Below are 22,294 nucleotides of genomic sequence, written 5' to 3'. Positions count from 1 at the left end.
TAACAGTGCGCACTTGTGGCGTGCGACGTTCTTTGGCTGAATCATAGAGATACATACATAGAGGACTCGTCTTTGTATCTCTGCTATTAAGGCATAGGTGACAGCATGGGCAACGCTATTGAGGCTTTCTCTCATTTTAAAGTAGTCCATTTTCTTATTCACAATTGGCTGATCCTTCCCGATGACTCGGTTGGACATGACTCCAACAGGGTCACGAGGTGGGAACAGCCAATGAAGTTGAAAGTCCCACCCGGTAGACTACATTAAAATGGTGGAAGCCCTCAATGGCGCTGCCTATGCTAATAAAGGCCTATTGGCTACTAGAGGCCTCTATCATTCTCTATGGGCTGAGCGTGAGGGAAACAGTTGATCAGAACCAGGAAATAGTCATGAGTTTGAACTGTTTGTTAGATCGCGCTAAACAACAACAAAACACGAGTAAGTTGCAAACATATGTATGTCCCAATAAATATAGACCCCCTATGTTAATAACAAGTATGTGTTTTCCTACTGAATTGTAGGATGTGGAAACGGTGACAAATGCTGAACAACTATAAAAACCTAAACGCACGTTGGACTGTCACTGCAGATCCATTGTAGCCTATTGGGCTCGAGGAAGTCCTAAATAGGGATGTTACGTAGAGTAGCCTAAGAAAACACATTTACAAGTTGTAAATAGACAGGTTATATTAAGACGGGAATGTTTTAGTCCGTGAACGGGTTGTCAGAAGAGGAGAATTGGCGTTTTTCTAAACTAAATGCGTAAGTGATTTCAGACCTACTGGCTACGGTCCACGTCGTCACTGGCAACCGGAATATATTCGTTTTCTTATTAGCAGGCGGCCTATTTTCATTTGAATTGTTTTTCTTCCATTACTGTAAAGCATGTTAATGTGGTGCCTTGGGTTCAGACTAGCAGCTACAATGCCTGTCTGATGGGTGGTGCCTTGGGTTCACACTAGCAGCTACAATGTCTGTCTGATGGGTGGTGCCTTGGGTTCACACTAGCAGCTACAATGTCTGTCTGATGGGTGGTGCCTTGGGTTCAGACTAGCAGCTACAATGTCTGTCTGATGGGTGGTGCCTTGGGTTCAGACTAGCAGCTACAATGGCTGTCTGATGGGTGGTGCCTTGGGTTCAGACTAGCAGCTACAATGTCTGTCTGATGGGTGGTGCCTTGGGTTCAGACTAGCAGCTACAATGTCTGTCTGATGGGTGGTGCCTTGGGTTCAGACTAGCAGCTACAATGTCTGTCTGATGGGTGGTGCCTTGGGTTCAGACTAGCAGCTACAATGTCTGTCTGATGGGTGGTGCCTTGGGTTCAGACTAGCAGCTACAATGTCTGTCTGATGGGTGGTGCCTTGGGTTCAGACTAGCAGCTACAATGTCTGTCTGATGGGTGGTGCCTTGGGTTCAGACTAGCAGCTACAATGTCTGTCTGATGGGTGGTGCCTTGGGTTCAGACTAGCAGCTACAATGTCTGTCTGATGGGTGGTGCCTTGGGTTCAGACTAGCAGCTACAATGTCTGTCTGATGGGTGGTGCCTTGGGTTCAGACTAGCAGCTACAATGTCTGTCTGATGGGTGGTGCCTTGGGTTCAGACTAGCAGCTACAATGTCTGTCTGATGGGTGGTGCCTTGGGTTCAGACTAGCAGCTACAATGTCTGTCTGATGGGTGGTGCCTTGGGTTCAGACTAGCAGCTACAATGTCTGTCTGATGGGTGGTGCCTTGGGTTCAGACTAGCAGCTACAATGTCTGTCTGATGGGTGGTGCCTTGGGTTCAGACTAGCAGCTACAATGTCTGTCTGATGGGTGGTGCCTTGGGTTCAGACTAGCAGCTACAATGTCTGTCTGATGGGTGGTGCCTTGGGTTCAGACTAGCAGCTACAATGTCTGTCTGATGGGTGGTGCCTTGGGTTCACACTAGCAGCTACAATGCCTGTCTGATGGGTGGTGTTGTGAAGCGTAGGACAGTATGCCTGTCTGATGGGTGGTGCTGTGAAGCGTAGGACAGTATGTCTGTCTGATGGGTGGTGCAGTGAAGTGCAGGACAGTATTTTCTCCACCAGAGGGCGCCCCATACACTGTTATGAAGGAACTGCTGACTACAGTACTGGGATAAAAGGCGCTGGACCAGGTTTACTAAACCAGAGGCCCGTATCCACAAAACCCCTCAGGGTCTCAGTCTCCGTGGAAACGGGCCAATTGGTAGTGAATGTTATGAAAACACAGACCAAGCGGCTCGGGACACAGATTTTCAAAACCAGTACAACTTTATTAGAGATGGGAGAAGGAATACAAACAGCATAAACTATAGACAGGGTTCTGGTTTAATAGCACCCTAACCTAAATATAGTGCACTACTTTTAACCAGAACTCTATGGGTACCCAAGGGCACCATTCCCTCTATAGTGCACTACTGTTGACCAGGGATCGTATGCTAAATAGTGCACTAGCCTAGTGGTTAGTGTTGGGCCAGTATGCTAAAGTAGTGCATTAGCCTAGTGGTTAGAGTGTTGGGCCAGTATGCTAAAGTAGTGCACTAGCCTAGTGGTTAGAGTGTTGGGCCAGTATGCTAAAGTAGTGCATTAGCCTAGTGGTTAGAGTGTTGGGCCAGTATGCTAAAGTAGTGCACTAGCCTAGTGGTTAGAGTGTTGGGCCAGTATGCTAAAGTAGTGCACTAGCCTAGTGGTTAGAGTGTTGGGCCAGTATGCTAAAGTAGTGCTTTAGCCTAGTGGTTAGAGTGTTGGGCCAGTATGCTAAAGTAGTGCTTTAGCCTAGTGGTTAGAGTGTTGGGCCAGTATGCTAAAGTAGTGCACTAGCCTAGTGGTTAGAGTGTTGGGCCAGTATGCTAAAGTAGTGCACTAGCCTAGTGGTTAGAGTGTTGGGCCAGAATGCTAAAGTAGTGCTTTAGCCTAGTGGTTAGAGTGTTGGGCCAGTATGCTAAAGTAATGCACTAGCCTAGTGGTTAGAGTGTTGGGCCAGTATGCTAAAGTAGTGCTTTAGCCTAGTGGTTAGAGTGTTGGGCCAGTATGCTAAAGTAGTGCACTAGCCTAGTGGTTAGAGTGTTGGGCCAGTATGCTAAAGTAGTGCTTTAGCCTAGTGGTTAGAGTGTTGGGCCAGTATGCTAAAGTAGTGCTTTAGCCTAGTGGTTAGAGTGTTGGGCCAGTATGCTAAAGTAGTGCATTAGCCTAGTGGTTAGAGTTTTGGGCCAGTATGCTAAAGTAGTGCTTTAGCCTGGTGGTTAGAGTGTTGGGCCAGTATGCTAAAGTAGTGCTTTAGCCTAGTGGTTAGAGTGTTGGGCCAGTATGCTAAAGTAGTGCATTAGCCTAGTGGTTAGAGTTTTGGGCCAGTATGCTAAAGTAGTGCTTTAGCCTAGTGGTTAGAGTGTTGGGCCAGTATGCTAAAGTAGTGCTTTAGCCTAGTGGTTAGAGTGTTGGGCCAGTATGCTAAAGTAGTGCTTTAGCCTAGTGGTTAGAGTGTTGGGCCAGTAACCCCAAGATCGGTTCCCCCGAGCTGACAAGGTAAAAATCTGTTTGTTCTGCCCCTGAACAAGTCAGTTAACCCCACTGTTCCCCAGTAGGCCGTGATTGTAATTAAGAATTTGTTCTTAACTGACTTGCCTAGTTAAATAAAGGTTAAATAAAAAAATATTATATAGGCTATGGTCTCTGGTCTAAAGTAGTGCACTACATAGGGAATAGGGCTCTGGTCACTAGTAGTTCACTATATAGGGAATAGGGCCCTGGTCTAAAGTAGTGCACTATATAGGGCCCTGGTCACTAGTAGTTCACTATATAGGGAATAGGGCCCTGGTCTAAAGTAGTGCACTATATAGGGCTCTGGTCACTAGTAGTGCACTACATAGGGAATAGGGTGCCGGTGGAGACACATGATCTCTACACGACAGACTGGCTCTTGTCCGGCCGTCTGTCTGAGTAGCGACGGAAGGTCTCCCCTAGCAACGGCTCCAGTCCCTCAGCCGAGCGGAAGTAGCGAGCACGCATGGCACACGCGATGACCCCCGACACCACCGCAGCCACCAGCACCGCGGCGACGATCGCTATGGTGATGATCTCAGACAGCGTGTAGGGGCGAGCTGTACGGGGGGGTAAGAGAGGGAAAGCAACAGTTGGCTAAATAAAATACATATATATGAGAACAGCTGGATGTGCAGGTTTTTGCTCTATCCCTGCGCTAGGGTTATCAATATTACAGTTAACAATTAGACTACAGCTACGTCCCAAATGGTATCCTATTCCGTGAGTAGTCCACACTATATAGGGAATAGGGCCCTGGTCACTAGTAGTCCACACTATATAGGGAATAGGGCTCTGGTCACTAGTAGTTCACTATATATTGGGAATAGGGCCCTGGTCACTAGTAGTGCACTATATATTGGGAATAGGGCCCTGGTCACTAGTAGTGCACTATATATTGGGAATAGGGCCCTGGTCACTAGTAGTGCACTATATATTGGGAATAGGGCCCTGGTCACTAGTAGTGCACTATATAGGGAATAGGGCCCTGGTCACTAGTAGTGCACTATATAGGGAATAGGGCTCTGGTCACTAGTAGTGCACTATATAGGGAATAGGGCTCTGGTCACTAGTAGTGCACTATATAGGGAATAGGGCTCTGGTCACTAGTAGTGCACTATATAGGGAATAGGGCTCTGGTCACTAGTAGTTCACTATATAGGGAATAGGGCTCTGGTCACTAGTAGTGCACTATATAGGGCCCTGGTCACTAGTAGTGCACTATATAGGGAATAGGGCTCTGGTCACTAGTAGTGCACTATATAGGGCCCTGGTCACTAGTAGTTCACTATATAGGGCCCTGGTCACTAGTAGTGCACTATATAGGGAATAGGGCTCTGGTCACTAGTAGTGCACTATATAGGGCCCTGGTCACTAGTAGTGCACTATATAGGGCTCTGGTCACTAGTAGTTCACTATATAGGGCCCTGGTCACTAGTAGTGCACTATATAGGGAATAGGGCTCTGGTCTAAAGTAGTGCACTATATAGGGAATAGGGCCCTGGTCACTAGTAGTGCACTATATAGGGAATAGGGCTCTGGTCACTAGTAGTGCACTATATAGGGCCCTGGTCACTAGTAGTTCACTATATAGGGCCCTGGTCACTAGTAGTGCACTATATAGGGCTCTGGTCACTAGTAGTTCACTATATAGGGCCCTGGTCACTAGTAGTGCACTATATAGGGCTCTGGTCACTAGTAGTTCACTATATAGGGCCCTGGTCACTAGTAGTGCACTATATAGGGAATAGGGCTCTGGTCTAAAGTAGTGCACTATATAGGGAATAGGGCCCTGGTCACTAGTAGTGCACTATATAGGGAATAGGGCTCTGGTCACTAGTAGTGCACTATATAGGGCCCTGGTCACTAGTAGTTCACTATATAGGGCCCTGGTCACTAGTAGTGCACTATATAGGGAATAGGGCTCTGGTCTAAAGTAGTGCACTATATAGGGAATAGGGCTCTGGTCTAAAGTAGTGTACTATATAGGGAATAGGGCTCTGGTCTAAAGTAGTGTGCTATATAGGGAATAGGGCCCGGTCTAAAGTAGTGCACTATATAGGGCCCTGGTCACTAGTAGTTCACTATATAGGGCCCTGGTCACTAGTAGTGCACTATATAGGGAATAGGGCTCTGGTCTAAAGTAGTGCACTATATAGGGAATAGGGCTCTGGTCTAAAGTAGTGTACTATATAGGGAATAGGGCTCTGGTCTAAAGTAGTGTGCTATATAGGGAATAGGGCCCGGTCTAAAGTAGTGCACTATATAGGGAATAGGGCTCTGGTCACTAGTAGTTCACTATATAGGGAATAGGGCTCTGGTCACTAGTAGTTCACTATATAGGGAATAGGGCTCTGGTCACTAGTAGTTCACTATATAGGGAATAGGGCCCGGTCTAAAGTAGTGCACTATATAGGGAATAGGGCTCTGGTCACTAGTAGTTCACTATATAGGGAATAGGGCTCTGGTCACTAGTAGTTCACTATATAGGGAATAGGGCTCTGGTCTATAGTAGTGCACTATATAGGGAATAGGGCTCTGGTCTATAGTAGTGCACTATATAGGGAATAGGGCTCTGGTCACTAGTAGTTCACTATATAGGGAATAGGGCTCTGGTCACTAGTAGTTCACTATATAGGGAATAGGGCTCTGGTCACTAGTAGTTCACTATATAGGGAATAGGGCTCTGGTCACTAGTAGTGCACTATATAGGGAATAGGGCCCTGGTCACTAGTAGTTCACTATATAGGGAATAGGGCCCTGGTCACTAGTAGTGCATTATATAGGGAATAGGGCCCTGGTCACTAGTAGTGCACTATATAGGGCCCTGGTCACTAGTAGTTCACTATATAGGGCCCTGGTCACTAGTAGTGCACTATATAGGGCTCTGGTCACTAGTAGTTCACTATATAGGGCCCTGGTCACTAGTAGTGCACTATATAGGGCTCTGGTCACTAGTAGTTCACTATATAGGGCCCTGGTCACTAGTAGTGCACTATATAGGGAATAGGGCTCTGGTCTAAAGTAGTGCACTATATAGGGAATAGGGCCCTGGTCACTAGTAGTGCACTATATAGGGAATAGGGCTCTGGTCACTAGTAGTGCACTATATAGGGCCCTGGTCACTAGTAGTTCACTATATAGGGCCCTGGTCACTAGTAGTGCACTATATAGGGAATAGGGCTCTGGTCTAAAGTAGTGCACTATATAGGGAATAGGGCTCTGGTCTAAAGTAGTGTACTATATAGGGAATAGGGCTCTGGTCTAAAGTAGTGTGCTATATAGGGAATAGGGCCCGGTCTAAAGTAGTGCACTATATAGGGCCCTGGTCACTAGTAGTTCACTATATAGGGCCCTGGTCACTAGTAGTGCACTATATAGGGAATAGGGCTCTGGTCTAAAGTAGTGCACTATATAGGGAATAGGGCTCTGGTCTAAAGTAGTGTACTATATAGGGAATAGGGCTCTGGTCTAAAGTAGTGTGCTATATAGGGAATAGGGCCCGGTCTAAAGTAGTGCACTATATAGGGAATAGGGCTCTGGTCACTAGTAGTTCACTATATAGGGAATAGGGCTCTGGTCACTAGTAGTTCACTATATAGGGAATAGGGCACTGGTCACTAGTAGTTCACTATATAGGGAATAGGGCTCTGGTCACTAGTAGTTCACTATATAGGGAATAGGGCTCTGGTCTATAGTAGTGCACTATATAGGGAATAGGGCTCTGGTCTATAGTAGTGCACTATATAGGGAATAGGGCTCTGGTCACTAGTAGTTCACTATATAGGGAATAGGGCTCTGGTCACTAGTAGTTCACTATATAGGGAATAGGGCTCTGGTCACTAGTAGTTCACTATATAGGGAATAGGGCCCTGGTCACTAGTAGTTCACTATATAGGGAATAGGGCCCTGGTCACTAGTAGTTCACTATATAGGGAATAGGGCTCTGGTCACTAGTAGTTCACTATATAGGGAATAGGGCTCTGGTCACTAGTAGTTCACTATATAGGGAATAGGGCTCTGGTCACTAGTAGTTCACTATATAGGGAATAGGGCCCTGGTCACTAGTAGTTCACTATATAGGGAATAGGGCCCTGGTCACTAGTAGTGCACTATATAGGGAATAGGGCTCTGGTCACTAGTAGTTCACTATATAGGGAATAGGGCTCTGGTCACTAGTAGTTCACTATATAGGGAATAGGGCTCTGGTCTATAGTAGTGCACTATATAGGGAATAGGGCTCTGGTCTATAGTAGTGCACTATATAGGGAATAGGGCTCTGGTCACTAGTAGTTCACTATATAGGGAATAGGGCTCTGGTCACTAGTAGTTCACTATATAGGGAATAGGGCTCTGGTCACTAGTAGTTCACTATATAGGGAATAGGGCCCTGGTCACTAGTAGTTCACTATATAGGGAATAGGGCCCTGGTCACTAGTAGTGCACTATATAGGGAATAGGGCCCTGGTCACTAGTAGTGCACTATATAGGGAATAGGGGGGCATTTGGAATATAATCATAGAGTTCAAAGGTCATACAGTCTCTGTGTATGACTCACTGTGCTGTGTGACCTATGTTCTGTCTGTCTGTCTGTCTGTCTGTCTGTCTGTCTGTCTGTCTGTCTGTGTGACTCACTGGGCCATGTGACCTCGTAGGTGTATCCCAGGTTCTCGGGGGCTGTGACGAACATCTCAGCGTTGGTGACGGGTGGCCAGAAGGGAACCATGTTGAACTGTCTGTTGTGACCAATAGGAGCATTCTCCTCCGGGTACACTGCCTCCCCTGGGGGACGACATGAACCTTAGCCGAGAGCTGGCAGTGGCTGGGTGTGGGTCTGCAGACGCTTTCCCCATTGGTCTGTTTGACTGAATTGTTTGTGTTCTGTGATTGGCTGCAGTTGTGACATACTATACCTGGGGCGTGTCGGCTCAGCCACTCATCAAAGATGGCGTCAGTGAAGGTGTGGAGCAGGACAAAGATGGGGTCGTTAGGGGACAGGTGTGTCTGCCCTCCCGTCCCGTTGAGGAACAGGTGAGCCAGGTTATGGAGGCTGCGCACCACTGGGTCATAGCCACCCTGAGGGGCACTGTAGCCTGGAGGGAGGAGAGGAGAGGGGGAGGAGAGAGAGAGAGGAGAGGAGAGAGGAGAGGAGACGGGGAGGAGAGGAGAGAGAGAGGTAGGAGAGAGGGAAGAGAGGAGGGAGAGGAGAGGAGAGAAGAGAGGAGAGGAGAGGAGAGGAGAGGAGAGGAGGGAGAGGAGAGGAGAGAAAGAGAGAGAGAGAGAGAAGAGAAGAGAGAGAGAGAGGGAAGAGAGGAGGGAGAGGAGGGAGAGGAGAGGAGAGAAGAGAGGAGAGGAGGGAGAGGAGAGGAGAGAGAGAGAGAGAGAGAAGAGAAGAGAGAGAGAGAGGGAGGAGAGAGAGGAGGGTTAGGAGGTTTGGGTGGAGGTATGTGTCCTCTGGAGGCAGAGTAGAGGAGGGTTACGTGTGGGTCAGGATAGTGGGTTCAATTCCCAGCGCCAACATACGCAAAATGTATACACGTGTAACTTTAAGTCTCTATGGATAAAAATGCCTGTATTATATGTCTGTTCCTGAATCCTCACCCTCTACTGTGTTCCTGAATCCTCACCCTCTACGGTGTTCCTGAATCCTCACCCTCTACTGTGTTCCTGAATCCTCACCCTCTACGGTGTTCCTGAATCCTCACCCTCTACTGTGTTCCTGAATCCTCACCCTCTACGGTGTTCCTGAATCCTCACCCTCTACGGTGTTCCTGAATCCTCACCCTCTACTGTGTTCCTGAATCCTCACCCTCTACGGTGTTCCTGAATCCTCACCCTCTACGGTGTTCCTGAATCCTCACCCTCTACGGTGTTCCTGAATCCTCACCCTCTACGGTGTTCCTGAATCCTCACCCTCTACGGTGTTCCTGAATCCTCACCCTCTACTGTGTTCCTGAATCCTCACCCTCTACGGTGTTCCTGAATCCTCACCCTCTACGGTGTTCCTGAATCCTCACCCTCTACGGTGTTCCTGAATCCTCACCCTCTACGGTGTTCCTGAATCCTCACCCTCTACGGTGTTCCTGAATCCTCACCCTCTACGGTGTTCCTGAATCCTCACCCTCTACGGTGTTCCTGAATCCTCACCCTCTACTGTGTTCCTGAATCCTCACCCTCTACGGTGTTCCTGAATCCTCACCCTCTACTGTGTTCCTGAATCCTCACCCTCTACTGTGTTCCTGAATCCTCACCCTCTACGGTGTTCCTGAATCCTCACCCTCTACGGTGTTCCTGAATCCTCACCCTCTACGGTGTTCCTGAATCCTCACCCTCTACGGTGTTCCTGAATCCTCACCCTCTACGGTGTTCCTGAATCCTCACCCTCTACGGTGTTCCTGAATCCTCACCCTCTACGGTGTTCCTGAATCCTCACCCTCTACGGTGTTCCTGAATCCTCACCCTCTACGGTGTTCCTGAATCCTCACCCTCTACTGTGTTCCTGAAGCTCTCTGAAGAGGTGGAGTAGTAAGGTGGGGTATCGAAGGTTTTCAGGTCCAGACAGTCCACTACATCCTGGGGTTCAGGCAGCCTCTGCACCATGGGTCGCGCCACGTTACCGGCTGGGTTCCTCCTGATGGGACTGGTCTCTGAATCTATAGGGTCATAGGTTAGGGGTCACAGGTCTCTGAATCTAAAGGGTCATAGGTTAGGGATCACAGGTCTCTGAATCTATAGAGTAATAGGTTAGGGGTTATGGGTCACAGGTTTCTGAATCTATAGAGTCATAGTTTAGGGGTTTGGGGTCCCAGGTCTCTGAATCTATAGGATCATAGGTTAGGGGTCACAGGTCTCTGAATCTATAGGGTCATAGGTTAGGGTTTAGGGGTCACAGGTCTCTGAATCTATAGGGGTCATAGGTTAGGCTTTAGGCGTCACAGGTCTCTGAATCTATAGGGGTTAGGGGTCACAAGTCTCTGAAACTATAGGGGTCATAGGTTAGGCTTTAGGCGTCACAGGTCTCTGAATCAATACGGGTTAGGGGTTAGGGGTCACAGGTCTCTGAATTTATAGGGCACAGAGGGTTGACATGTCAAAAAAAGTATTGGACTAGTCTCTTAACTTAGAGATGGTCAACGTCCACATTTAACATGAATGCATCACAAATGGCACCCTATTCACAGTGTAGTGCACTTCTGTTGACAGAACTCTATGGGTACCCAAGGGCACCATTCCCTCTATAGTGCACTTCTGTTGACAGAACTCTATGGGTACCCAAGGGCACCATTCCCTCTATAGTGCACTCCTGTTGACAGAACTCTATGGGTACCCAAGGGCACCATTCCCTCTATAGTGCACTTCTGTTGACAGAACTCTATGGGTACCCAAGGGCACCATTCCCTCTATAGTGCACTTCTGTTGACAGAACTCTATGGGTACCCAAGGGCACCATTCCCTCTATAGTGCACTTCTGTTGACAGAACTCTATGGGTACCCAAGGGCACCATTCCCTCTATAGTGCACTTCTGTTGACAGAACTCTATGGGTACCCAAGGGCACCATTCCCTCTATAGTGCACTTCTGTTGACAGAACTCTATGGGTACCCAAGGGCACCATTCCCTCTATAGTGCACTTCTGTTGACAGAACTCTATGGGTACCCAAGGGCACCATTCCCTCTATAGGGCACTTCTGTTGACAGAACTCTATGGGTACCCAAGGGCACCATTCCCTCTATAGTGCACTTCTGTTGACAGAACTCTATGGGTACCCAAGGGCACCATTCCCTCTATAGTGCACTCCTGTTGACAGAACTCTATGGGTACCCAAGGGCACCATTCCCTCTATAGTGCACTTCTGTTGACAGAAGTAGTGCACTATAAAGGGAATAGGGAGGTTTTCTCTGGGCAAAGTCAAACTCCTTGGCTCTGTCTGAAAACGTAGGCTTAACTAGCCTTTAAACCCTTGATTCCTTCTGTCCTTGATTCCTTCTGTCCTTGATTCCTTCTGTCCTTGATTCCTCCTGTCCTTGATTCCTCCTGTCCTTGATTCCTTCTGTCCTTGATTCCCCCTGTCCTTGATTCCTTCTGTCCTTGATTCCTCCTGTCTTTGATTCCTCCTGTCTTTGATTCCTTCTGTCCTTGATTCCTCCTGTCCTTGATTCCTTCTGTCCTTGATTCCTCCTGTCTTTGATTCCTTCTGTCCTTGATTCCTTCTGTCCTTGATTCCTCCTGTCTTTGATTCCTTCTGTCCTTGATTCCTCCTGTCCTTGATTCCTCCTGTCCTTGATTCCTCCTGTCCTTGATTCCTTAATTATTCCTCACCTTCCTCTCAAAGGTCACTGGAGGAGGGGCTCAAAGGGGAAGGACCTTGATTGGATACTTTCCTCCAATGAGCTTTGAGAGGGAGGCAAGGAATTTAGGAATCAAATCAAGGATTCAACGGTTAGTTATGATTTCAGTTATGATTTTTAGGTCATGTGGTCACTGGTCAGGAAAATCACACACACACACACACACACACACACACACACACACACACACACACACACACACACACACACACACACACACACACACACACACACAGAGAGATATTGCATAGCTGTGTGCTGTCCATTTGAGTGTAATTCCTCTTGATTAAAGAGAACCAGTAGACTGTCAGACTTCTTCCTCCTTAGCCTCATAGCGCCCATATTAGGAAGTCACATGACCACAATGTGTTGTTCCCTGTGTACTGAGGTAAAGAGGATCAGCTAGGAGACAGACTGGAAAGCTACTAGATATCACTGAGCAGGTCACACACCCTCCCTCCTCTCATGTTCTGTCAGGTCACACACCCTCACTCCTCTCATGTTCTGTCAGGTCACACACCCTCACTCCTCTCATGTTCTGTCAGGTCACACACCCTCACTCCTCTCATGTTCTGTCAGGTCACACACCCTCACTCCTCTGATGTTCTGTCAGGTCACACCCTCACTCCTCTCATGTTCTGCCAGGTCACACACCCTCACTCCTCTCATGTTCTGTCAGGTCACACACCCTCACTCCTCATGTTCTGTCAGGTCACACCCTCACTCCTCTCATGTTCTGTCAGGTCACACACCCTCACTCCTCTGATGTTCTGTCAGGTCACACACCCTCACTCCTCATGTTCTGTCAGGTCACACACCCTCACTCCTCTGATGTTCTGTCAGGTCACACACCCTCACTCCTCATGTTCTGTCAGGTCACACACCTTCACTCCTCATGTTCTGTCAGGTCACACACCCTCCCTCCTCTCATGTTCTGTCAGGTCACACACCCTCACTCCTCTCATGTTCTGTCAGGTCACACACCCTCACTCCTCTCATGTTCTGTCAGGTCACACACCCTCACTCCTCTCATGTTCTGTCAGGTCACACACCCTCACTCCTCTGATGTTCTGTCAGGTCACACCCTCACTCCTCTCATGTTCTGCCAGGTCACACACCCTCACTCCTCTCATGTTCTGTCAGGTCACACACCCTCACTCCTCATGTTCTGTCAGGTCACACCCTCACTCCTCTCATGTTCTGTCAGGTCACACACCCTCACTCCTCTGATGTTCTGTCAGGTCACACACCCTCACTCCTCATGTTCTGTCAGGTCACACACCCTCACTCCTCTGATGTTCTGTCAGGTCACACACTCTCACTCCTCTGATGTTCTGTCAGGTCACACACCCTCACTCCTCTGATGTTCTGTCAGGTCACACACCCTCACTCCTCATGTTCTGTCAGGTCACACACCTTCACTCCTCATGTTCTGTCAGGTCACACACCCTCACTCCTCTGATGTTCTGTCAGGTCACACACCCTCACTCCTCATGTTCTGTCAGGTCACACACCCTCACTCCTCATGTTCTGTCAGGTCACACACCCTCACTCCTCTCATGTTTTGTCAGGTCACAATTCTAACTAAAATCTCCCCAATCGATGCAATTTTGAATCTCTAGGAAATTGTAGGACATTTACTGAGATGAAAGTAGGGAGGAAGTGAGTGTTGTAATCTGTCCCGGATTATACATACCAACCAGACTAATCTCCTAATCTGGAGTCATGTGAATGTAGATTATACTACTGATTCCTTAGTCCAGACCTTCAGAACCCTGTTGTTCATTGTGTTTTAGTTATAATTCCTTCCAAAGCCCAGAGAAATCACATGTCAGCACTACTTCTAACAGGTCCAATCAAAATCACTGTTACAGATGGTTCCCTCTATCCAGAGTGGCACAGTCTGGGGTGTGTTTCTGTCAGTTTCCCTGGGCCAGATCAGTCTGGGGTGTGTTTCTGTCAGTTTCCCTGGCCCAGATCAGTCTGGGGTGTGTTACTGTCAGTTTCCCTGCATCAGATCAGTCTGGGGTGTGTTACTGTCACTTTCCCTGCCCCAGATCAGTCTGGGGTGTGTTACTGTCAGTTTCCCTGCCCCAGATCAGTCTGGGGTGTGTTACTGTCAGTTTCCCTGCCCCAGATCAGTCTGGGGTGTGTTACTATCAGTTTCCCTGGCCCAGATCAGTCTGGGGTGAGTTTCTGTCATTTTCCCTGGCCCAGATCAGTCTGGGGTGTGTTACTGTCAGTTTCCCTGCCTCAGATCAGTCTGGGGTGTGTTACTGTCAGTTTCCCTGCATCAGATCAGTCTGGTGTGTGTTACTGTCAGTTTCCCTGCCCCAGATCAGTCCGGGGTGAGTTACTGTCAGTTTCCCTGCCCCAGATCAGTCTGGGGTGAGTTACTGTCAGTTTCCCTGCCCCAGATCAGTCTGGGGTGTGTTACTGTCAGTTTCCCTGCCCCAGATCAGTCGGGGGTGTGTTACTGTCAGTTTCCCTGTCCCAGATCAGTCTGGGGTGTGTTACTGTCAGTTTCCCTGCCCCAGATCAGTCTGGGGTGTGTTACTGTCAGTTTCCCTGCCTCAGATTTAGCCTAGTGCTGGACTAGAAAAGCATGCTCAGTCACCAAGCACAGGGTTAGTAAAAAGGGTTAGTCATCACTGTTACAGATGGTTCCTATAGTGTCGTAGTGTTTACAAGGTGTTAGGACATCTCATGCTCACTGTTACAGATGGTTCCTATAGTGTCGTAGTGTTTACAAGGTGTTAGGACATATCATGCTCACTGTTACAGATGGTTCCCAGAGTGTCATAGTGTTTACAAGGTGTTAGGACATCTCATGCTCACTGTTACAGATGGTTCCTATAGTGTCGTAGTGTTTACAAGGTGTTAGGACATCTCATGCTCACTGTTACAGATGGTTCCCAGAGTGTCATAGTGTTTACAAGGTGTTAGGACATATCATGCTCACTGTTACAGATGGTTCCCAGAGTGTCATAGTGTTTACAAGGTGTTAGGACATATCATGCTCACTGTTACAGATGGTTCCCAGAGTGTCGTAGTCCTCGACACTCTCACAGATCACCCTCCACTGGGAGAAGACAGAGTTGGGGCTGAGGCTGTTCATATCGAAGGCAGACCTGGCTCCTAGGAGGTCGTCAGTACACACCTCACACTCACTGCCGCCGATGGCAAAGTTCCAGTAGGGGAGGGCAAAGGTGGCATCACCCAACATGTCCTGGAGAGGATGGAGGGATTGAGCGGATGGAGGGGATGGAGAGATGGAGAGATTGAGGGGATGGAGGGATGGAGAGATTGAGGGGATGGAGAGATTGAAGGGATTGAGGGGATGGAGAGATTGAGAGGATGGAGAGATTGAGGGGATTGAGGGGATAGAGAGATGGAGAGATTGAGAGGATGGAGAGGATGGGAGGGATGGAGAGATGGAGGAATGGAGAGATGGAGTGATGGAGGGATGAATGGGGTGGAGGAATGGAGAGATGGAGGGATGAATGGGGTGGAGAGATGGAGAGATGGAGGAATGGAGAGATGGAGGGATGAATGGGGTGGAGAGATGGAGAGATTGAGGGGATGGAGAGATGGAGAGATTGAGGGGGTGGCGAGATACTCGATTCTGATTGGTCGAGAGAGTGTTTTACAATGTTTGAATATACGACAATATTGAACACACACACACGCACACACACTCTCTCTTTCTTTTCTCTCTCTCTCACACACACACACACACACACACACACACACACACACACACACACACACATACACTTCGTACCCCCTTCTTTCACTCACCTGCATATCTCTCTCCAGCTGCAGCAGGTGGAACCTGTGCCAGGTGACGAATCCCGGGCCTTCGTGTGAAAAGTCCACACCCCCAAAGCTAGCCTGCCCCGCCCCCATGTAGGTCTTGCTGACAGAGTAGTAGTGGGTCCACACAAAGTAGTTATAGATGGTGACGTTGTCAAACTGAGGGGTGTTACCGTCCGGACCGTACACTTCCTGGTAACTGTAGAGAGATGAGGATTTATCAATGACAATGTGGCAAAGTGGAGTTTAATGCACAACCAAGCTCCCACCCAATTCTCTAACCTCTAGCCTCTAAATCTATAACCTCTATAGCCTCCAATCTCTTACCAACATCCTCCAATTCTCTAACCTACAGTCTCCAATTCTCTAACCTCTAGCCTCCAATTCTCTAACCTCTAGCCTACAATTCTCTAACCTACAGCCTCCAATTCTCTAACCTACAGCCTCCAATTCTCTAACCTACAGCCTCCAATTCTCTAACCTACAGCCTCCAATTCTCTAACCTCTAGCCTCCAATTCTCTAACCTTCTGCCTCCAATTCTCTAACCTTCAGCCTCCAATTCTCTAACCTACAGCCTCCAATTCTCTAACCTCTAGCCTCCAATTCTCTTACCTATAGCCTCCAATTCTCTAACCTACAGCCTCCAAGTCTCTAACCTACAGCATCCAATTCTCTAACCTCTAGCCTCCAATTCTCTTACCTCTAGCCTCCAATTCTCCAACGAATGAGATTATATTTGATCTAAACAGATGAGTGGTGATGAAGTTTCAGTTATTTGGTTCCGATGCACAATCAGATCGAAGCAATCGATCTGCGATCATTAAGATAAGATCACAGCACCATCAAACTGGTTACCGTCGTGTGCAGATGACCAGGTCAGGGTGGACGGTCCTCTTGGCCTGGTCCAGAGAGTTCACAAACGCCTGCTTCTCTGCTGAACTCATCTGCATCACATTCCTCCTGACTGGAGAGAGAAAGGGAGGGAGGGAGGCAGGAAGGATGGAGAGAGGGAGGGAGGGAGGCAGGGAGGATGGAGAGAGGGATGGAGGGAGGGAGGGAAGCAGGGAGGGAGGAACGGATGGAGGATGAAGGGATGGAGGAAGGGAGGCAGGGAGGATGGAGGAAGGGAGGGAAGCAGGGAGGGAGGATGGAGGGAGGGAAGCAGGGAGGGAGGATGGAGGGAGGGAGGCAGGGAGGATGGAGGGGGGAGGGAGGGATGGATGGATGGAGGGAGGGAAGCAAGCAGGGAGGATGGAGGGAGGGATGAATGGAGGGATGGAAGCAGGGAGGATGGAGGGAGGGAGGGAGGATGGAGGGAAGCAGGGAGGGAGGGAGGATGGAGGGAAGCAGGGAGGATGGAGGGAGGGAGGGAGGATGGAGGGAAGCAGGGAGGATGGATGGAGGGAGGGAGGGAGGATGGATGGAGGGAAACAGGGAGGGAGGGAGCATGGAGGGAGGGAGGGTGAGAGGGAGGATGGTTGGAGGGAAACAGGGAGGGAGGGAGGATGGATGGAGGGAAACAGGGAGGATGGAGGGAGGGAAGAATGGAGAGAAGCATGGGGGGGAGGGAGGAGAAAGGAAGGGAGAGTGAAAGGGGGAAGGGAAGAGGGAGGGAAATAAAGGAGGGAGATGCATCAAATATTGTATGTTAGAAACTGTAGATCCCTGATAAAGAAATACATGGATGTATGAAGAAAACCTAGAATAAATATATTTATTATCTATTTTATTTTATTTTAAAGGAAGTAGGAAAGAGAGTAAAGAAAGAGACTATATCCAATCAGATAAATAAATCCACCTCCCTCTCTCTTACCCACAGATATCCTCTGATCACAGTTAGGTCCAGTGAGTCCATACCGGCACCGGCCACAGTTATACCCCGCAAAGCTCCCCTTACACCGGCACGTCCGGTTAAAGAACCTTAACGGCCAGCGTTCCCGGTCGTCCCGGCCGTCATGTGGGTACTGGGGCCCGTGGCGGTGGCTGTCGGCAGCTACGGACACACACTGACCCCTCGCTGTGGCAGAACCACACTCGTCGTCCAGGGCTCCAGTGGGAGAGGGGCAGCACTGGCCGCTCCGTAGCCCCGCTGAGGTGACACATTGTCTGGGGAACTGTGCCAGGGTCCACGGGGTCAGAGCCACCACCACCAGGAGACCCAGCCAACACATACTGGAGCAGGGAGAGAGAGAGAGAGATCATTACAACTCTGTATATATACGTAATATGACATTTGAAATGTCTTTGTTCTATTAGTGTAATGTTTACTCTAAATGTGTTTTGTTTATTTCACTTTTGTTTATTATATTCTTCACTTTCTTTGGCAAAACATATGTTTCCAAGCCCTTTAATTGAATTGAGAGGGAGAGAGAGGAAGTGAGAGCAGAGCCGAGAGAGAAACAGAGGAGAGCAGAGCAGAGAGAGAGAGAGAGAGGAAGTGAGAGCAGAGCAGAGAGAGAAACAGAGGAGAGCAGAGCAGAGAGAGAGAGAGAGAGGAAGTGAGAGACAGGAGAGTAGAGCAGAGAGAGAAACAGAGGAGAGCAGAGCAGAGAGAGAGAGAGAGAGGAAGTGAGAGACAGGAGAGTAGAGCAGAGAGAGAAACAGAGGAGAGCAGAGCAGAGAGAGAGAGAGAGAGAGGAAGTGAGCAAGAGAGAGAGAGAGGAGAGCGTCAACAGGGATATGCATCAACAGCAACCTTGGGAAAATTCTCTGCTTTATCATTAACATTTCCTCAGTGAAAACAATGTACTGAGCAAATGTCAAAATGGCTTTTTACCAAATTACCGTACAACAGACCATGTATTCACCCTGAACACCCTAATTGACAAACAAACAAACCAAAACAAAGGCAAAGTCTTCTCATGCCTTGTTGATTTCAAAAAAGCCTTCGACTCAATCTGGCATGAGGGTCTGCTATACAAATTGTTGGAAAGTGGTGTTGGGGGTAAAACATACGACATTATAAAATCAAGTGTTTTATAAAAACAAGTGTTTTTGGGGGGGAGATCTGGCAAAAAATACTTGAATCAGTTATAGAACCCATTGCCCTTTATGGTTGTGGGGTCTGGGGTCCGCTCACCAACCAAGAATTCACAAAATGGGACAAACACCAAATATATATATTTATTTAACAGGCAAGTCAGTTAGGAACAAATTCTTATTTTCAATGACGGTTAACTGCCTTGTTCAGGACAACAGATTTTTACCTTGTCAGCTTGGAGATTTGATCTTGCAACCTTTCGGTTATTAATTCAACGCTCTAACCACTAGGCTACCTGCCGCCCTGAAACTGAGACTCAAAGCAAGCTGGTCCTGGGGCGCTGTTCACAAACACACCTCACAGAGCCCCAGGACAGCAGCACAATTAGACCCAACCAAATCATGAGAAAACAAAAAGATAATTACTTGACACATTGGAAAGAATTTACAAAAAAACAGAGCAAACTAGAATACTATTTGGCCCTTAAACAGAGAGAACACAGTGGCAGAATACCTGACCACTGTGACTGACCGTAAACAGAGAGTACACAGTGGCAGAATACCTGACCACTGTGACTGACCCTGAACAGAGAGTACACAGTGGCAGAATACCTGACCACTGTGACTGACCCAAAATTAAGGAAAGCTTTGACTATGTACAGACTCAGTGAGTATAGCCTTGCTATTGAGAAAGGCCGCCGTAGACAGACATGGCTCTCAAGAGAAGACAGGCTATGTGCTCACTGCCCACAAAATGAGTTGGAAACTGAGCTGCACTTCCTAACCTCCTGCCCAATGTATGACCATATTAGAGACACATATTTCCCTCAGATTACACAGACCCACAAAGAATTCGAAAACAAATCCAATTTTGATAAACTCCCATATCTACTGGGTGAAATTCCACAGTGTGCCATCACAGCAGCAAGATTTGTGACCTGTTGCCATGAGAAAAGGGCAACCAGTGAAGAACACACACCATTGTAAATACAACCCATATTTATGCTTATTTATTTTATCTTGTGTACTTTAACCATTTGTACATCGTTACAACACTGTATATATACATAATATGACATTTGTAATGTCTTTATTGTTTTGAAACTTCTGTATGTGTAATGTTTACTGTTCATTTGTATTGTTTACTTCACTTTTGTATATTATCTACCTCACTTGCTTTGGCAATGTTAACACATGTTTCCCATGCCAATAAAGCACCTTGAATTGATTTGAACTGAGAGAGAGAGAGAGATGTAGTTAGAGAGTTGAAACAAAGGCTGGTGCATTTTTGAGTGCCAAGCCCAGCTCAGCCTAGACTCCACACTCATCAGATATCAGATTTTCACAAAGGATTGTAGATGTTTTCTTGCCCAGACGTATGCCAGCTCCAGCACATCTCTTTTATCTCTGAAATTAATCATTCCCTTTGTTATAATTCCCTTTCCCTCCCGAATAATTTATCGAGCCAAAGACAACAAACAACTTCTACTTTCTGAACAATTATCAAAAGTGTTCTAGGATTTGCAAGGACCCTGTTTATACGCCCCCCCCCCCCCCCAAAAAAAAAACACACAATCACATAGACATGTTAAAAAGCAACTAGATAACAGAGAGGATTAGACAGATTGACGGCTGTGTCTTGATTCTGTGGGTGGTTGTGCGACACACAAATCTCTCCTCCAACTCAGAGAGACAAATCATACGTGAGCTTGGTTCCGCAACTGATTATCACGAGTGGCACAGCGGTCTGAGACACTGCATTTCAGTGCTAGAGGCGTCACTACAGACCCTGGTTCAAATCCAGGCTGTGTCACAGCGGTCTGAGACACTGCATCTCAGTACTAGAGGCGTCACTACAGACACCCTGGTTCAAATCCAGACTGTATCACAGCAGTCTGAGACACTGCATCTCAGTACTAGAGGCGTCACTACAGACCCTGGTTCAAATCCAGACTGCATCACAGCGGTCTAAGACACTGCATCTCAGTGCTACAGGCGTCACTACAGACACCCTGGTTCAAATCCAGGCTGTGTCACAGCGGTCTAAGACACTGCATCTCAGTAGTAGAGGCGTCACTACAGACCCTGGTTCAAATCCAGGCTGTATAATAGTCCCATAGTGAGATGCACAATTGGCCCAGCATCGTCCGGGTTATGCTATTGTAAACCGTCAATGTAAATAATAATTTGTTCTTAACTGACTTGTTAAATAATTTTTTTTTTTTTTTTATCCCCCCGCCAATAAGATTCTCAGTTTCTGGAGAATCTCCTTCACCCATAAACTCAATCCACTGTCTTTGTAGCCTACTATAAATAAACCAGCCATCTGTTGTTCTCCCATATAATACCAGACAATTTAAATGTCTATAGACCCATAAAATAAATATATAATTCCTTATCAAACCTGTCGCTGTGTTTCATTAGTTATTTAGGCAAGTCAGTAAAGAACACACAGACTAGGAACAGTGGGTTAACTGCCTTGTTCAGGGGCAGAACGACCGGTTTTTACCTAGTCAGCTCGGTGATTTGATCTAGCAACCTTCTGGTTACTAGTCCAACACTCTAACCACTAGGCTACTAGGCTACCTGCCACCCCTCTAACCACTAGGCTACCTGCCACCCCTCTAACCACTAGGCTACTAGGCTACCTGCCGCCCCTCTAACCACTAGGCTACCTGCCGCCCCTCTAACCACTAGGCTACTAGGCTACCTGCCACCCCTCTAACCACTAGGCTACTAGGCTACCTGCCGCCCCTCTAACCACTAGGCTACCTGCCGCCCCTCTAACCACTAGGCTACCTGCCGCCCCTCTAACCACTAGGCTACTAGGCTACCTGCCGCCCCTGTATCGTAGTGACATCAATAAGATACAAATATACAGATCATACAAAACCAATAATGGTAAGTCAATAAATTAGTTAAATAGATGAATGAATTAACAACTAACCTGTTGCTGTTTCCTACCTGTTGCTGTATCCTACCTGTTGCTGGTTCCTACCTGTTGCTGTTTCCTACCTGTTGCTGTTTCCTACCTGTTGCTTTTTCCCTACCTGTTGCTGTCTCCTACCTGTTGTTGTCTCCTACCTGTTGCTGTTTCCTACCTATCACTGTTTCCTACCTGTCGCTGTCTCCTACCTGTTGCTGTCTCCTACCTGTTGCTGTCTCCTACCTGTTGCTGTTTCCTACCTGTTGCTGTTTCCTACCTGTTGCTGTTTCCTACCTGTTGCTGTCTCCTACCTGTTGCTGTTTCCTACCTGTTGCTGTTTCCTACCTGTTGCTGTTTCCTACTGTTGCTGTCTCCAACCTGTTGCTGTTTCCTACCTGTTGCTGTCTCCAACCTGTTGCTGTTTCCTACCTGTTGCTGTATCCTACCTGTTGCTGTTTCCTACCTGTGGTAGTGCATGCTGTTCCTCTGTCTCAGTCCAACTGATCACCCCCTAGGGACGGCCCATTGGCCCCTTCTCTCTCATATAGCCTACTGCTCACACACACACACACACACACTCTGCCGCATGACTAGGCCTTTCCTCCCTGAGCCCCACACACACACACACACACCTCGCCTCGTGATTCAACCCAACCCAGCTGGAGGCCAATCTGGGAGTTCAC

At 47.8% G+C, this 22,294-nt stretch overlaps 1 protein-coding gene and 1 long non-coding RNA gene across 2 annotated transcripts; one reads left to right on the top strand and one right to left on the bottom strand.

Moving 5' to 3' along the window:
* Positions 1-2,255: 2,255 nt before the first annotated feature.
* Positions 2,256-22,199, bottom strand: LOC118936625 (5,6-dihydroxyindole-2-carboxylic acid oxidase). The gene is made up of 9 exons (XM_090209955.1): positions 22,075-22,199; positions 17,520-17,878; positions 16,562-16,670; positions 15,691-15,904; positions 14,914-15,118; positions 10,026-10,193; positions 8,454-8,633; positions 8,176-8,322; positions 2,256-4,100 (listed from the first exon to the last, which is right to left on the bottom strand). The coding sequence occupies exons 1-9, from the start codon at positions 22,086-22,088 to the stop codon at positions 3,901-3,903; spliced, it is 1,596 nt and encodes a 531-aa protein (XP_090066081.1). The 5' UTR covers positions 22,089-22,199; the 3' UTR covers positions 2,256-3,900.
* On the top strand, positions 15,708-19,919 carry LOC149974773 (uncharacterized). The gene is made up of 2 exons (XR_016488745.1): positions 15,708-15,798; positions 17,526-19,919. It is a non-coding gene; the product is annotated as an uncharacterized LOC149974773 (long non-coding RNA).
* Positions 22,200-22,294: the final 95 nt, after the last annotated feature.

Source organism: Oncorhynchus mykiss, chromosome 19 (genome assembly GCF_057628025.1).
Source record: "Oncorhynchus mykiss isolate SJ-2025 chromosome 19, ASM5762802v1, whole genome shotgun sequence".
Taxonomy (NCBI): domain Eukaryota; kingdom Metazoa; phylum Chordata; class Actinopteri; order Salmoniformes; family Salmonidae; genus Oncorhynchus; species Oncorhynchus mykiss.
Note: the sequence above shows the minus strand (reverse complement) of the source record. Positions and strands in the feature narration are given on the sequence as shown.